This window comes from Engraulis encrasicolus, chromosome 23, assembly GCF_034702125.1.
Source record: "Engraulis encrasicolus isolate BLACKSEA-1 chromosome 23, IST_EnEncr_1.0, whole genome shotgun sequence".
Lineage (NCBI taxonomy): Eukaryota > Metazoa > Chordata > Actinopteri > Clupeiformes > Engraulidae > Engraulis > Engraulis encrasicolus.
Genome location: NC_085879.1, coordinates 28,900,774 through 28,918,273, shown reverse-complemented (window position 1 = coordinate 28,918,273; position 17,500 = coordinate 28,900,774). Strand labels below are relative to the sequence as shown.

Genomic DNA, 17,500 nt, shown 5'->3' with positions numbered 1-17,500 from the left:
CAGGAAAAAAACAGTGCATGGTAAGGTTTACAGTGTTAATTCAACACATAGTGAAAATTAACACTCTTCTAGTTGGTTCGCCTCTATAATTGTTGAATCAACACTAGCAATATATACGCAGTGTCATGTTGGTCATTTATCATGATTTGTCATCAATTTTTCATGATGAGGCCGCACATTCGATATAGCATTTGATATACATTTCAGTGCATGCCTTCTTCAGCGTGCTTTCTCCAGCCTTCATTCGTCACTTACCAACAGCGTCCGACAGCCCGTAGACCCTCTGTCCGTAGGCGTCAGTCTTGTCCCAGATGAAGGTGTAGGCCAGGTTGGGCGAGGCGTGGAACCACTTCTGGAAGAGGTGGCCCTCCACTGCCACCATCAGGTGCACCTTGAGTAGTGGTGTAAACAATAATCGATTTGAATCGATGCATCCTATTGCCTGGTTACCACCAGACCTAATCACAAGTCTTTCAGATCGAAATGATTGTGTGGAACTAAAGGCAGTATGGGAGTTCCCAGGCTATCGATCTTACTGCGAACTCCCATACTGCCTTTAGTTCTACACAATCGTTCCGATGTGGTAACCAGGCAACCAACAGCCCACCATTCAATTAATCGATTCTTCCACAAGAGCATTAATCAATCATTATTAATCGATTCATCGATTGTTGTAATTATTGCACTCATTTTGTGCAGGCATTTTATGTTGCTCATGCAGTAATAATAATTAGGCATGTACACCCCTAACCTTCAGCAGGCTGAGGGGCACCACCGCGGGCGTCATGGTGATCTTCAGGAGAGAGTGGTAGCCCGCCGCTCGCGAGCTCAGGTGGCATAGCTTTAGATCTGTACCCGGGATTTCGATCTGCTCATGGAGAACCTGAGAGAGAGAGAGAGAGAGAGAGAGAGAGGGGAGAAAGTAAGTTAGCTTTTTCTTTGTGTCTTTCTTCCTATATTAGCATTAGCCTAATGATCAGGCAGGTGGTATTCTCCATTCTCCATCCATGGCTGAAGTGCCCTTGAGCAAGGCACCTAAGCCCGCATTACCCCAGGGACCACCCAGGAAAATAATTGCAAGTCGCTTTGGATAAAGGCGTCAGCTAAGTGTCATATAATGTAAGGCATTATTGATATTGTAATTCTATTTAGATATGCATATTTGTATTTGACACTACAATTATTATCTTGTACTTCAGTTATAGCAACACTGCAGCTGGTAGAAAAAGAGAGAAAAAGAGGTCAAGAAAAACAAAAAATGTCAACAGCGAGCAAAGGCCTCCCATAGCAAGCCTGATCGCAACAGAGACTCATGAACCAACACGAGAAAGGTTTGATTCTGAAAAGGCAGACAGGGGATGGATAGACAGGTATACAGCCACACAACCCAAGAGACAGAGACTGACACACAACAATGAAAAATAAGAATATATCAGTATATAAAGTGTAACAAAGTTCAAACTTGTACGAACTAACTTGCGTCTACAGTATACCTGACAAACACAGCAGACATACGTCTACTTCTCTACTCTACTTCTATTTCTAAAGAAGTCCTGAGAAAAACTGAAAAAGAGAGAGAGAGAGAGGGTAAAAAAAATGATGGAGCAGCAAAGTGCACGGGGGAGGTGTGACATGATGGACAGATGGAAAGAAAAGGAGATAGAAAGAAAGACCCAGGCAGCAGAGACAGATGACAAACGGAGGGAACAGCATGGCATTTGATAGTGTGGGTATAAATAGCATGCATGCTGTGGCTCGGCGGCCCACAAAGAGAGCCATTTTCACGACTTGTGTGGAGGAGGATGCAGGGTGAGGCATCAGGTCGATGTGACAATGGCAGACTTGACAGATACACACGGAGAGAGAGAGCGGGAGAGAGAGAGAGAGAGAGAGAGAGAGAGAGAGAGAGAGAGAGAGAGAGAGAGAGAGAGAGAGAGAGAGAGAGAGAGTGAGAGAGAGAGAAGGAGGGAGAGAGAAAGAGGAAGAGAGAGAGAGTGAGAGTGAGAGTGAATGAGAGAGAGAGTGTGTGTGAGAGAGAAAGTGTGTGTGTGAGAGAGAGAGATGGAGAGAGAGAGTGAATGTGTGAAGTGAAGACTGTCACACAGACAAGGGTACAGTCTGTCTTTAAAAGACACTGAAATACACAGATAGGTACCACAGAGGACTGAAAGAGGAGTGGAGGCTGGAACTTAAAGGAAAAATCAGCTACGAGAGGAGGAGGGGGGTGAGAGAGAGAGAGAGAGAGAGAGAGAGAGAGAGAGAGAGAGAGAGAGAGAGAGAGAGAGAGAGAGAGAGAGAGAGAGAGAGATGGAAGGAGAGTGAAAACAAGAAAAACAAAGAAAAGAGTGACAGTGACACAGACAGAGAGAGAGAGAGAGAGAGAGAGAGAGAGAGAGAGAGAGAGAGAGAGGGGGAGAGAGAGAGAGAGAGAGAGAGAGAGAGAGAGAGGGGGAGAGAGAGATGGAGGGAGAGTGAAAACAAGAAAAAAAGAAAAGAGTGACAGTGAGACAGACAAAGAGAAAGAGAGAGAGAGAGAGAGAGAGAGAGAGAGAGAGAGAGAGAGAGAGAGAGAGAATGAAAAGGGGGCAGAGACAGAGACAGAGAAAGAATGCAAAGAAAAAAGGTGGAAAAGAATGAAAGAGAGAAATAGAATGAAAAAGAGAAAAAGAGAGGAAAGAGTGACAGTGACACAGACAAGGCACAGTCTGTCAAAACGAAGAACCAAAGAACCAAAGAACCAAAGAACCAAAGAACCAAAGAAAAGGATGGAAAAAAAGAGATGAAGGAATGAGAAAGAAAGACAAGACATTCAAAGAGATAGTGAAAGGTGCAAAGAAACAACGAAGAAATAAAGAAAAAACAAAGAACGAAAAAAGGGTACAGAAGTGCAAAAGATGAGAAAGAAGGAAAAAAAACAAGAGCCACTGGACCTTCTAAAGGTCAAAGAAAATCATGTTGAGAGCAAGCCACCATGCCAGCGAACCCACCCCCCCCAACCCTTGCTACCATTGCCCCCCGTGCCCTACGACCCTCATCCCACCACCCATGACACATTCTTCACTGACCCCCGCCACCCTCCAAATCGATCCCCCGTGAACCCCCTCTTGCCCATGCTCCGAGACCGAGACCCCTCATCTGTAGAGGCACCATAAAAAGACAATAAAACACACAGCCACTACAGTACAAGGCAAGAAGGGAAAATCTTCTTGTGGTTGTTTTTTTTGGTCATAATGTGACCCAGTTCTTGACCTAACTGATTCATTGGGGTCAGGGGTATTTGTTGGTATTTTCTGCAGGAAGTGCTCGATGTTATTGAACTTGTAGACCTCAACGTAAGCATGTGCAACTACTTCTACTACTTCTTGACTTCTAAAATGTCAAGAAGAATTCAAGAAACAAACAAAAACATGCTAAAATAAGCAAACAAACAAACAAAAAAAACAGGGGTTGGACCTGTGGGCTAGAGCCCCATGCCACCAAGCTTGGTCGGGTTCGAGTCTGACCCCAGGTCATTTCCTGAACCTTCCACAACTCTCTCTTCCACTACATTCCTGTCACCATCTCCAATAAATACATAAAAAGCCCCAAAATAAATCCAAATGTTTTGAACAGAAACACCTGGCATGTAAAAGTCTGTAAAAGAGCGTACTTTTGTAACATCTGTTGTGCTATGCTGGGGTGTTTATTATGATGAACAGGTTGCTGCCATTTGGAAAGCAGACTGTCATGAGACATTATCACAATCATCATAGATTGGGGACAACAAAAAGTGTGTTTGGCATGAACATATGTCCTACTGATTCAGCCCTTGGCTGCTGTGATAATATCAGTGAATAGAACGCTGGATGGTGACAGTTTTGGCTCCTGGGCTGCTACTGTTATTCAGCCAGGAATGCTTGTGATGTTCATACCACCAAGTCCAAAAGAAAGATTGGACCAGGATGCATTTGTTCCATGGGTGTTGTTTTTGTGCCTTTTGGGCATTATTAGATTACATTACATTGCACTTAGCTGATGCTTTCATTTATTCAAAGTGACTTACAGTTATTATTTTTCGGGGTATTGGTTACAGGCCCTGGAGCAATGTGGGGTTAGGTGCCTTGCTCTAGGGCACTTCAGCCATGGATAGAGGTATAGGGAGAGGTCAGGGGTGATTTGAACCTGCAACCCCTAGAATGAAAGACCAACTCTCTAACCACTAGGCCACGGCTGCCCCCAAATTATTAGATTATGGTTGGGAGAGAGAAACAGGAAGGGGTGGGGTAGTGGATCAATCAGGCTGGACTTCTGCTGGGCAATGTTACATGATATGGGCCGGATTACGTAATGCACAGGCTAGATAAGGCTGCAGCCTAGGAGACCCCACCTGCCAGGGGGCCCTGATTGTCCAAAAGTAAAAAAAAATGGCTAAATTGTGACCATATAAAATATTAAAAAAACATGTGTCATGCTGACTACAATTGGTAGACATGTTATCCTACAGTAGCTAATAATCATCTTGACACTGTATATGTAAATTTGTCGCATAATTTGCCTTCCAGGGGTCCCACAGCGACCCGTAGCCTAGGGGCCCCAGGCCATCTTAATCCCGCCCTGGTCAGTTATGATTGGTCATGTTATATGACATATGGCATGATGTTAAAAACCCTTAAATTGTCATATATAAAACTATCCGTCAAAAATGGATAAAATTGTCACTTGTCAATTGTGTGTAGAGTGCACACAATAAAACAAAAGTCATGTGCATATTGGACCTTTGGTCAAAATAAGGTAAAATACTGGCGATAGGGTCTCATGGTCTCCTCCTTATCCAACATCCCTGGTACACAGTGGTGTAATCTACTTTTTGTAATGGGTATAGTATATATTTGGGGAGCCACAGGTGCATAAGTTCCCAAACTAGATTCCGGGGCCCTCGGGGGCCCCAAAATGAGGCGAATATTTCAGAGACGGCGGAAACCATTGTGAACATCCGATGCAATTCCCTGCATTCTAGTGTATTTTAGGGTGAATCTTAACCTCATGGCAAGAACATAGAGTAGTAGATGTTTTAGGTGGGTATACTGAAATCCCCATTTTTTTCCCGGTGGGTATACTGCATATACCTGCGTTCGGTTCTACATAGACTACACCACTGCTGGTACAGTACATGTACCTGAGTCTCTGGGATGATGGAGCGTTCCCCAGGTGCTGAGCTGAAGAAGGACGAGAGGGGCGACGGAACCACAACCGGGTCGGGCCTGATGAAGCCGCTGAGGTCGCAGCCGGGGATGGTGTTCTCCTCCGTCTTCAGGACCAGCGTGTCCATGGCGTAGAAGCTGTTCCAGGGGAGCCACACCGTCCGCTCCTGACTCAGGAAGGGGGCGCGCTCAAAATGGAGGGTCAGGGAGGCACCGCCGTTGGCCACCAGGTCGAAACTATTTTGGGGAATAAGAGAGAGGAAGAGAGAGAGAGAGAAAGAGAGAGAGAGAGAGAGAGAGAGAGAGAGAGAGAGAGAGAGAGAGAGAGAGAGAGAGAGAGAGAGAAAGAGAGAGAGAGAGAGAGAGAGATTTGACGTAATGTGAGTTGACGTGAAGGAGACAGTCAGTTTGTGTTAATAGCTGTGTGCGAGGAAGAGAATGAAGTTATGTGATGTGAATGACAGGCAGAGAGGAGGAGAAGACGCAAGGAGGACACAAGTCTTGCAGGGCATTATGGGAAGGAGAGAGAGAAACAGAGAGAGGGAGAGAGACAGAGACAGAGACACACAAAGAAAGAGAGAGAGAGAGGCAGAGAGAGAGAGAGAGAGAGAGAGAGAGAGAGAGAGAGAGAGAGAGATACAGAGAGAGGTACAGAGAGAGAGAGAGAAGCAGAGAGAGGAGGGAGGGTGGAAGAGACAGAGAGAGAGGGAGTGAGGGAGGAGGAGACAGAGAGAGGAGGGAGTGAGGAAGAGACAGATGGACGGAAGGGGGTATTAATTCAATCTTAGAGATTTTCATAGAAGGGCATCTATAGGCCAATTAATAAATGAAATAGACATGAAAAAGTAAATAAAAGGATTTTGAGATGAAGAGAGAGATAGAGGAAAATAGAGAATGAAAGAAAGACAATAAGTGCTAATGTAGACTGGTACAATCAATGGCCCATTAACAGGTGTGAAAGAAAGAAAACAACATTAAACCCAAGAGGGTATCGTCACACCATTGTGACAGGAGTGTTCGGGCCGTGAAAGTTCTAGAATTCTGGGCGAATCTTGCATTGTTATAGAACACATTCTTTTTTATAGAATGTTCAAAAACCCACACTCTTAAAGACGTTTCGGCTGCCAGGAGTAGGCTATAAAAGACAGCACAGTAGCGAGCATAAAAGTTGAGGTGAGAGGTGTGAATGAGGACCCCCCCCCCCCCACACACACACACGGGGAAAAAAGAATACTAGGACAGAGGCTGAGGAAGAAAAAATATATATAAGGAAATAAAAGGATTGGGAGATGAAGAGAGATAGAGAAAAGAGAGAGTGAAAGAAAGGTGCAAATGTGGAATGGTACAACCAACAGCCCATTAACAGGTGGGAAACGCCTGAAAGGAACAATGCATTTAGAGTATAGCACAAAAAACGACAGTACAGTAGCGATCAAAAGAGTTTGAAAGTGTAAAAATGTGAAAGACTCACACACACACACCGCACACACAGACACAACACAGACACAAAAACGAAAGAATGCGAGGACAGATTAGGAGAAAGACTGGAGTGACAAGTGCAGCAAATAAAATAACCGTATAAGTAGGAGAAGAGAAGAGAAGAGAAGAGAGGAGAAGAGAGGAGAGGAGGAGGTTGAGCAGTTGTGCGATGACTGATTGTGAAGCTCCATTCATGGGGGCCCTTCTCTTCTCTATTATTGATGGCACTGTTCCCCTACAGATGGGCAGGGCTGGACTGGGGGAGAAATAGGGCCCGGGCACGTCTGGCTTAAAGGGGCCCCTCATAATTAGCAGCGCTGAACTGAATCACCGGTGGGCCCTGCACCCTCGTGGTCCCCTATTTTCAGAAATGTATTTTTTTTTACATTTCTGAAAATAGGTGCCCACGAATGTGCTTGCAGGGCCCAGCGGGAAATGCCCGGTATGCCAGATGGCCAGTCCATCCCTGCAGATGGGCCACCATTTAAATGAGCGCTTTGAACCGGCTATGAGGAAAATAATGTCTCACCCCTGATGGATTGGCTTCATTACAGATGTGAAACAGGAGGAGGAGGAATCATGGTGTGTGTGTGTGTGTGTGTGTGTGTGTGTGTGTGTGTGTGTGTGTGTGTGTGTGTGTGTGTGTGTGTGTGTGTGTGTGTGTGTGTGTGTGTGTCTGTGTGTGTGTGTGTGTGTGTGTGTGTGTGTGTGTGTGTGTGTGTATGTGTGTGTGTGTGTGTGTGTGTATGTGTGTGTGTGTGTGTGTGTGAGAGAGAGAGAGAGAGAGAGAGAGAGAGAGAGAGAGAGAGAGAGAGAGAGAGAGAGAGAGGAGAGAGAGAGAGAGAGAGAGAGAGAGAGAGAGAGAGAGAGAGAGAGAGAGAAAATGTCATGGGGCACCGTGTGTGTCTGTGTGTATGTGTGCGTGCGTGCGTGTGTGTATGTGTGCGTGCGTGCGTGTGTCCGTGTCTGTATGTGTGTGTGTGTGCGCGCTTGTGTGTGATGAACAGTGAAGAGAGAACACCCCTTCACCAAAATTGAAACATATCTGCAGGAAGAGAAGGCTAGGTGTCCTACAAAATGCCCATTGCCAATGGGCCCTTAACCTGAAATCTCCTTGATGAATGTCTCTGTCATACTATTTTTTTGTCTGTCTTTATTTTGTTCTATCTATCTATCTATCTATCTATCTATCTATCTATCTATCTATCTATCTATCTATCTATCTATCTATCTATCTATCTATCTATCTATCTATCTATCTATCTATCTATCTATCTATCTATCTATCTATCTATCTATTTTTCTTTCTTTCTTTTTACACTGCATGATTTTTTTGGTCACCGGACAGTCTTTCTTCCCTTCAGTATCATCTTTACTCTTTCTTTTGTTTTCTCTTTCCCTCTTTGTCTCTCTTCTGTATCTGTCATATGTCCTCCTGTCATTTCACCTTCAAAACCATGTTTGTTGGGTAGGGTAGAGAGGTGGTCTTACAGTAGGACCAGAGAGTTGCAGGTTTCTTTGAATCCCACCATTCTATATCCCTACACCTACACCCATGGCTGAAGAGCTGGAAGGCACCCCGCAATTTCTCCAGGGCCTGTAACCAACATCCTGGAGAAAATTGCTGTAAGTCGCTTTGGAGGAAAGTGTCAGCTAAGTGTAAGAAGAAATGTGTGTGTGGTCACGTGTATACATACACATACAAGCTGCCTTTGTGTGTGCCCTGATGTCTTTGTGCTTGGAGGCAAGACTTTTTTTTGTTCATCAACCCATTTTAGCCTGATGACTCGTACGTGTTGTTTAACCTTTGATGCCTGGAGACACATATACGCTGCATTCAGGCTCTTGAGATTTTAGCTTTTTTTAATAAAAATGTGGGTATGTTACAGCTGAATGAACACATTCTAATGCAAGATGAGGGTCTTGGGGTTTAAATGCAACATATTTGATGTTTTTATGTGCATCAGAGGCTAAGATATTTAGGTTTTTATAGGCTGAGGGCAAATTTCCCAACAAGGGCTTAGGCATTCAGCTGGAGGCATCAATGGGTTAAGCCAGCTGATGCTTATCCTGGATGAGAGAGAGGGCCAAGGATGAGATGGGGGCCAAAGATGAGATAGTGCAGATGATGCCAATGCCCATGATGGTGTTGACGAAGATTTGCCAACATTTCTTCATTAATATTTACAATTATTTATTGGAAATGAACATATAATATCTTGTATGTAAACTAGCTTCATTTTACTCTCAACTGTGGTTCTGTGACTGTGTTAGGGTTTCTGTGTGATTCTGGGGCCTAGATGAGTCCACTAAAGACAGCTGCCCTGTCGTAAACTTAGCTACAGAGGTGTTGGTTATCACAAAGCCACTTGGGCTGAAGTTAGTGAGTTGGGTAGGCCCAACATTCAGAGACATTAGGTCTGGGGAAGGTAACACTGAGGAGTGACCATTTCCTTATTTGACTTAGCCCTCGAGCCAGTTAGAGGCTGAGCTGACCATGTTTATTAAGAATGTATTCTTGTATCTTCTTGCTGCACTGATGCTTTGACCATGTTTGTTACATGATGTAATACACTTGTGGGGTTTAAATACTGTTCTCAGATGCAGCTCGAGAGAACGGTTGGGACAGGATAGGTTAGGTTCCGAGCAGGGCGTTGTCCCTGGCTCAGAGCAAGCCGTTCTCACTTAAGAGAGAGCTGGGAACAACTGGGGATGCGCTTGGTGGATGAGCGCTAAAGCCCTGATGCTATAGGCACTAGGTTATGCTATATTATGGTATTCTAAGGGTTAACTGAATTGCTCTTCTCACTTGCAATGTATCAATAAATGTAACTTTCTTAATGGCAATGGCATTCGTCTTCTCCTGTGACTTGCTGGCTTCCGGTGTTCTCTTCTTGTTTCTCCTGCACAAAGATGGGTAATGTATGCTTATGTCTGATTGAGGCCAATGAACTAAATAATAACTAAGTATTACGTAGTGATAATAATACAAGTACTTCTATATTATTAATTAGTAAATAGGTAAACATATACGAGTCAGATAGCGGCAGGTGGTTATCCTTGTGCAACTGGCATTAACCCAGATTAAGTCTTAAGTCTAATATTTTATTGGCCCAGCTAATACTCTTAATTAGCAATGTGGGTTAATAAAAAGTTACAACAGTGTCACTGGGGGTGGGGGTGGGTATACTCACGTGCCGTCCTGCCGGGTGAGGGTGTATCCGTAGTGGGGGTACTTGACGAAGGACACGTTGACCCCAACCAGCGGGGTTCCGTCGGTGGTCAGCACCTGACCCCGGATCAGCGATGCGAGGCTGCAGGTGTGCAGGTGTGCAGGTATACGACATTAGACAGGGGAGACAGGAAAGGACATTTGTTAGTTGTTAGCATATTTACACAGTACATATCAGACCACCCACCCAAAACAGAAGAGCAAGTCTCTTATTATTTGAGATCAATGAAAAAACTGTGCAGCTGTGCAGCTGTGCAGACACAGGACAGGAGAGGCAGGAAAGGACAATTGCTTCTTAGCATCTTTATCAGACTGCCCAACCAAAACCAATGGCACATGTCTTACATCATAAAAGCATTCATTTTCAAGAAAATTGGAAGACTGGAAAGCAACACACATTGACTACACACTGCTTGACTATGCAGGTGTGTAGACACGGGAAAGACAGGGAGGCAAGAAAGGACTTATATATTTTTTTAGCCACCTATCCAACCCAACCCAAGAGCATAACACTCACATCTTTGAGGATCATTACTTTTCACGGGAAATGAAGACTGCTAAGCAACACACACTTCTTCGGTAACTAATCAAGCTCTGCCTCTCAATGAGTCAGAAGAATCAAGAGTACTCCACACACTGATCCCTCCAAAACCGCTTTCATGGTGACACGGACAGTTGGGCACTCTTCTGCTGCGAGGCTGACACGGGTTCGATTCCGGCTCGGGTCCTTTGCCGGCCCTTCCCCGTCTCTCTCTCCCCACTTGTTTCCTGTCAATATATTTACTGGCCCCAATCCCCCCCCCAAAAAGCTTTTATTGTTAGTCTTCAAGCTTTAAGGCCCGAAAATTTCCTGCTAACGTTAGCCAAAGAATAAGCTAACAGTAGAAGGAACACACAATGGGCCTCGGAAGAACAATTACTGTGGAGAGCTCTTCCTTTCGATGGCTATTTTGCAGAGGCAGGGAGGAAGGCTTGTATAGATCCCGGGCGTACTGTAAGTGTGTGGTGTATCTGATATAATGAGCTAAACCCAGACACAGTAATAGTGTACGTAGTGTATTGGCCATTTTATGCTTTTTGTGGGGTAGAGAAAGAAAATGTTTCCGTAGCCATTACAGCGATCAATACAGAGACAATGGACAATAAAATGCAATGATATGTAGTCTTTCCACTTTACATTGCAAGAGAATGCAAGAGAAAGTGTGCAACAGCAAGTTCCATCTATCCAAATGGCCTAAATTAGTCTGTACCACATACAGGTAGGGGTGTAAATCACAGCCTCCATGACGATACGATTCAATATCGATATCTTATTATTCGATGCAATATGATTCAATTATTTTCCATACTTAAGAATGCCCCACGATACGCTACGATACGATTTGATTAGATTTTTTTCCTAATTACCTCTTCACTCCTATTAAGTTATTGGGTCAGGGGCCAGTGATTCGATTTTTTTTCGATTCTTAAAAATGCCCCACGATATGATGCGTTTCGATTCAATCATCAGAATATTTCGCGATATATCGATACATTTCGATATTATTTACAGCCCTACATACAGGACGTACTTGCAGTCATTTTACTGTGTTTGTTCAACACTTCTGACAACAAACACGTCTGAGTGTTAAATTCAACTTTTTCCAAGTGCTGAATCCACACGGGAGAATGTACTACTCTGCTCTTGTAGATTAGCTCTGCCACCACAGACGGAGCCGCAGCTCCCCTCTCTCATCATTATCTGCAGTGCCATGCCAGGCTGCGGGCTCCGGGCTTTGGTGCTTCTGTGATTCAGAACTGGGTCAGAGGGGTTGGGGGGTTTCGCTGTAATTGCAGACGGTTGCAATCTGCACACAGAACAGAGCGAGCGAGTGAGTGAGCGAGCATGCCAAAAATACCCCCTCCCTCGTAATTTTAACCTCCGCCATAGCCTCCGCCGACATATCTCTCCTCCCCGACATACTGAATATGGTCTCCATTCTGTCTGGGAGCCGTGGCCAGGTGCTGTGGCTGGGCCATATATAGCACCAGCCGTACTGTAGTACCTCAGCTTAAAATGGCCTTCCACTTTTAGCCTGGCGCGCCAGATTAAGATATAAAATGATTCATCCAGAACCGCACCATTCAGGTAGCTCTGGGCTGTGGGTGGGTGGGACCAAGTCATTGTTGTGATGGTCTAAATGGCCTCTGCACTGCCTTGGCCATGACCAATCACACAACCGTTTTTTTTTGTTTTTTTTTTGTTAGCTGACAGGATGAATGGGCTAAACAAGAGGCTGTGCAAACTGAATTAAACCGATTGATTATTTCAACAGAATAATAAAAATGGCGGGCGATTAATTAACTAAAAACACACAAAAAGGCAAAACAATCCAATTATGAGATTCAATAAAGAAGTACTGCAAGGTGAAGCGTTGGTGGTGGTGGTGGTGGACAAAGTCATCTGAAAGGGCCCCCTACCCCAATACATTCAATATTATGGGGACACAATTCTGGGACCCCTACCTACCTGGGCCCATTTGCCCTGGTCTGTTTGACTTGGTCTGACCAAGAGCATAACATTTAACTTTTCCCAAACGGCATGGTTGACCCGCCTCCCTTCGTTTGCTAATGGTTGTTTGCTTCCTGACAAAGTAGGAGGAGTTCCCGTTTTTTTCAGGAGCTCAGAAATGATATTTGTATTGCTCCTGGCCTGACTAGAAGCAACACTGAAGGTGTTGCGTCACTAGGAGGGCGCAGCCTGGCTAGTGTACTGTACCTGGCATTGAAGGGGTTGTGTCCCGGGATGACGTTTACCTGGTTGACTGTGGTGGTGGTGTATGTACTGTACCTGGCATTGAAGGGGTTGTCTCCCGGGATGACGTGTGTGCTGTCGCGGCCCACCAGCATGCGTACGCGCTCGTAGAAGGAGCGCACCTTCTGGGCGGGCGCCAGGCTCTGCTGGATGACCTGCAGCGGGTCCTTGGAGCCGCGGCACAGCGGGCTGTTCTGACACGGGCTCTGGATGCAGCAGTCGGGGTCCATGCAGTCCGTCAGGCCATCTGGAGGGAGAGAGATGGGGGGGGGGGGGGGTGGAGGGTGGAGGGATGGGATGGGGACACATGGATAGGGATAGAGAATAGAATAGAATAGAATAGACTTAATTGTCATGCCAGTATGAAAATTGCCTTTGATCTCACAGAATAAAAACACAAATACACACAATTTCAACATTTTGGTTAGAAATTAAAAGTGATGAAGGAACACCAGTATAATTAAGGAGTTCAGAAATGTGTGTGTGTGTGTGTGTGGGGGGGGGGGTTATGGTGGAGCGGAGTGTTTGAATAGGCAGATATGGGGAGGGAAAGAAGTTCATAGAGGAGTGTGGTTGGGGATTAGGGATGGGGTGAGGACGCATGGATAGGGAAAGGGAGAGGTGTGGGGGTGTGGGGGTGGGCAGACGTGGCAAGGGATAGGAGTTCAGAAAGGGTGGGATGAGGGGTGGTATGGAGTTCAGTGAGGGTTTTTTGTGTGTGGGGGGTTGTAGTGCAGAGATACATAGGGAATGATAGGAGTTCAGAAAGAGGGGTGGTGGGGGGGGGCATGGGGAGTGATATGAGATCAAGAAGAGGGGTGTTAATTGGGGGAGGGGGGTTGGGGGGCATGGCGAGGGAAAGAAGTTCAGTATTGCAGACGATGTTTTTTATGAGTGTGTGGGTGGTGGGTTGTGTGAGTTGTGTGTTAATGATTTGTGTGTGTGTGTGCATGAGAGAGAGAGAGAGAGAGAGAGAGAGAGAGAGAGAGAGAGAGAGAGAGAGAGAGAGAGAGAGAGAAAGAGAGTTTGGGGCACATAGCGTATAAACAACTGTGTGGGGATGTGTGTGTCTGACAATTAGCTGTGTTTACAGAGGCAACACCAGACCCAAAGGTCAGCAGGGTCCTCCAAGACAGACTTTTAATTTCGCCAAGAATATTCAGACCAGTTTGCACACTAACTCAGACAAAAATGACCTATTTTGAGCCAGAAGGTCCTGTTGGACAAGAAAATTAGATACAAAACAAAACTGCTGTAAAGCTGTATATTTTTCAGAATCCTATCGCTCAGCTTCACAGAATGTGGATCTTTAAACAAATATAGAATTGCCCCTTCACTGAAACTCATTAATATATGAAAATGCATGGCACAATGGCAGTTGATTGGCATCAGAGCCAAAGAATGACAATCACAGCTTTGTGAGCATAATGTAAAGTGGAGGAGACACGCTCACACTATCGCCTAATGATTACAGTAATACAGTTCTTAACTGTGAGCTGAATCCCACATAAAACAAAGATGAGTGAATGAAGTGAAGGACAGCACTCTTTTTTATATTTGTCTTTCTTTATTCACCCACGAACATTTTGGGCATAGCCCTTCTTCAGCGTGCGATCGCCATTACATCAGTGGTGTAGTCTACGTAGAACGCGGGTATACGGAGTATACCCACTTCTAAATTTCAGGGATTTCAGTATACCCACTCAAAATTGATTTATCCATTATTTTGAATAGCACAAATATATACAGTATACCCACTTCAAAAAATGCTCAAATATACAGTATACCCACCATAAAAAAGTAGACTACACCACTGCATTACATGCTGAAGAAAGGAGAAACTTTGTAGGCTCAGGAAGAAAGTCAAACAGGCGGACAAAGATGCGTCCGTCTATGCACTGCCACCTTGTGGACACAGGAGGGAATGACAATTTAGACAATGCGCTTCAGACGGACTGACCGACAGACCGACGGATGGACAGACGGACATACCCTCTTATACAGATGCTAGAATGCATCTACAAATCTGAGGAGTGCTGTGCTGCGCTTCATTTACTCAGCATTACCGCGCGAATAGACCAGGCGCGATGCGATTCAAGCGACAGTGCAGCAGCAAGCGATACGAGCGATTGAGGAGACTAGAGTATGTCCGTACAGGCAGAAGGCAAAGCATTCAAGCATTCCCATTGGCTGTGGTCACTGACCTCTATACAGTCATTGGCTGTCGCGGCTTGTCGCCGAACCGCGTCATAGAAAGTTGAAAAGATTTCAACTTCAAACTGTCGCGCTCGTCGCGCAAATCGCTCTAGTCTCCAGAATCGCTTTTGTCGCGCGACTCAATACAAAGTCAATTACTTCCGTCGCTCGCCTCCCTCAGATCGCCGCTGGTGTATTTCTGCGGTTATGCATCAGACATCTTGCTTGGGCAACCAGCTGGTGCTAATATCATCTGAAAAAAGATAGGACTCCAGCACCACTTTGTAGCGCCAGTCATTCACTTCCAAATTACATTACGTTACACTTAGCTGATGCTTCTTTCCGGAGCTACTTACAGCTATTTTAGACACAGGGGAGAGTATAAAGCAATGACGGAATTTTGGGGTCAGATGCTTTCCGTCAAGGGCACGTCAACCGTGCAGGAGAAAAACTGGGCTGCTGACAGCGTTGATGGGGCCCAGGACAAAAATCATCTGACAGGGCCCCCCAGAAATAGTCTTTAGAAGGAGGAGGACAATCAGTTGTTGTTTGGACAAAATGACGAGGTAGAGTCAAAAATGCTATGTTCTGCTATGCTATGCACTGAATGAAGTCCAGGCGATGACAGTCAGAGGTTAACTGGAGCAACAGACGTTTCGGACCTAGTCCATTCTCAACTACTACTGGAGACATTGAGAATGGACTAGGTGCTCCAGTTAACCTCTGACTTCTGTTGTACATTTTCGGCTACAATATACATTTGTCACAAGCCTTGTGTGCGCCTCCATTTTTCATTATCTCGAGTGATCCCGTCAAAGTGCCAGCAATCCCGTCTCTACACTCCATTACTCCCTAAACATTAGGCTACACCACAGTAGGGATGCAAATTATCGATTAACTCATTAATCATTAGTTGATAGCCTTATCGATCGACTTACGATTAATTGTTAAGCTGCGTTTTCCCCCTGAAATCTCAATGTTTCTCGAAAAAAACTACTAAATCTAAAAAAAAATATTAAATTTTTTTTTAGATAAAATACCACATTTCAATTAATTATATTTCAATTCTTAAATCCAAAGGTGATTCCCACTATTCACACCCCTCTTCACACATACTCTTCACATGCCCATTTCACCTGGGTCTTTTGTAAGTTGAATTGTCGATTAATTGCGATTAATGTTTTTTAATCGATTAAGGCATTGATAGATTAAAGTTGATTAATCGATTAATCGTTTGCGTCCCTACACCACAGCCTTTCCCAGACCAATTAGGTCAAACTCGGGCATTGTACTCTCAGACTAAAGCTTTCAAGCCCCACAAAATCACTGGACTTATTCTTCCTCCCTTTCGTCTGAAGATCTATTCCATCTTTTTCAGTTGTCTGTGAAATCCCCTTTTGTTCCATTTTTGTGTCTGTTGCTTGTTGACTCCGATGTTCTCGTTTTTCTTCTGAGGCGTTTGAACAAAATTACCAGCCAGCCTCCGCTTCTGTTGCATCATCATTCTCCTTCTCTTTTTTTATTGATGCTTTCAACGCTCTCTCTCTCTCTCTCTCTCTCTCTCTCTCTCTCTCTCTCTCTCTCTCTCTCTCTCTCTCTCCGTGTCTATTATTCCAGCTCTTGTACATGACAGGCAGCTGCGGAGGGAGGGACAGTGGTGCGAGCTGAACTAATGTGAGCTTCACAGTGCCCCGACTGGAAGGATACCAGAGACACAACTCAACACAATACCAGGCAGCAAAACAAAATGTCAAACAACAGAACAAAAAACGAAATACAGCGCAACAAATGTAACACAACACAAGAAACACAATGCAATGCCATGCCATGCAACGCAATGCAACAAAGCACAAAACAACACGACAACACAACACAGAAAACTGGGTGAACAGAAGGATGGAGGAATAAACGAGAAGGTATTGAGAGCAGGGCTGGACTGGGACCACAAATTGGCCTGGGCATTTTTGGCATGGACCCCCTCATATCACCCCCGAACCCGAGTTGCATCATCTGGCTGCGTTCAGCAGCTACACGCAGGGGCGTTCCATTCCCTCCCGTATGCGGAACGGCATACCAGAGGGCAAGAGTCAGGTAACTCACTCCCCTGCTGCTCTGTCCACTGCGTATTAAGGATGTACTGATGGCCTGCCCCCTCTAAATTGTGGGCCGACCTGTAAGGGAAAATTTGAAGGAACACCCCCCCCACCTCCAACTAAACAAAAAAAAAAGCATTAGCCCCTGATGACTGTCGGACTATCAGTAAAATGTATGCCAGATTACCAATCCAGGCCTGATTGAGAGGGAGGGAAAGACAAAGTAAAAAAAGAGAGATGAGAAGAGAAAGAGAGAGGGGCAAGAGGACACGAGAGAGAGGAAGGAGAGAGAGAGAGAGAGAGAGAGAGAGAGAGAGAGAGTGTGTGTGTGTGTGAGAGAGAGAAGTCATGTACTGTTTCTCTCTCTCTTTCTCTCTTCTCTCTCTCTCTCTGTCTCTGTCTCTCTCTTTCTCTCTCTCTCCCTCTCTCCCTCTCTCTGTTTCTCTCTCTCCTTCCCATAATGCCCTGCAAGACTTGTGTCCTCCTTGCGTCTTCTCCTCCTCTCTGCCTGTCATTCACATCACAT

At 45.1% G+C, this 17,500-nt stretch overlaps 2 protein-coding genes across 2 annotated transcripts in view; both read right to left on the bottom strand.

Annotated features, from left to right (window-relative positions):
• tstd1 (thiosulfate sulfurtransferase like domain containing 1) overlaps positions 1–7,740 on the bottom strand; it is an 81,931-nt gene extending 74,191 nt beyond the window's left edge. The window contains exon 1 of the mRNA XM_063189654.1: positions 7,731–7,740. The gene's annotated coding sequence lies outside the window, so the exon portion shown is untranslated. The remainder of the gene's footprint in view (positions 1–7,730) is intronic.
• Positions 1–17,500, bottom strand: part of tenm2a (teneurin transmembrane protein 2a) — a 675,012-nt gene that overhangs the window by 59,388 nt on the left and 598,124 nt on the right. The window contains exons 18-22 of the mRNA XM_063189651.1: positions 12,722–12,932; positions 9,854–9,973; positions 5,156–5,417; positions 752–883; positions 256–391 (exon numbers count right to left, since the gene is read on the bottom strand). Coding sequence (XP_063045721.1) covers positions 256–391; positions 752–883; positions 5,156–5,417; positions 9,854–9,973; positions 12,722–12,932 — 861 coding nt within the window. The remainder of the gene's footprint in view (positions 1–255; positions 392–751; positions 884–5,155; positions 5,418–9,853; positions 9,974–12,721; positions 12,933–17,500) is intronic.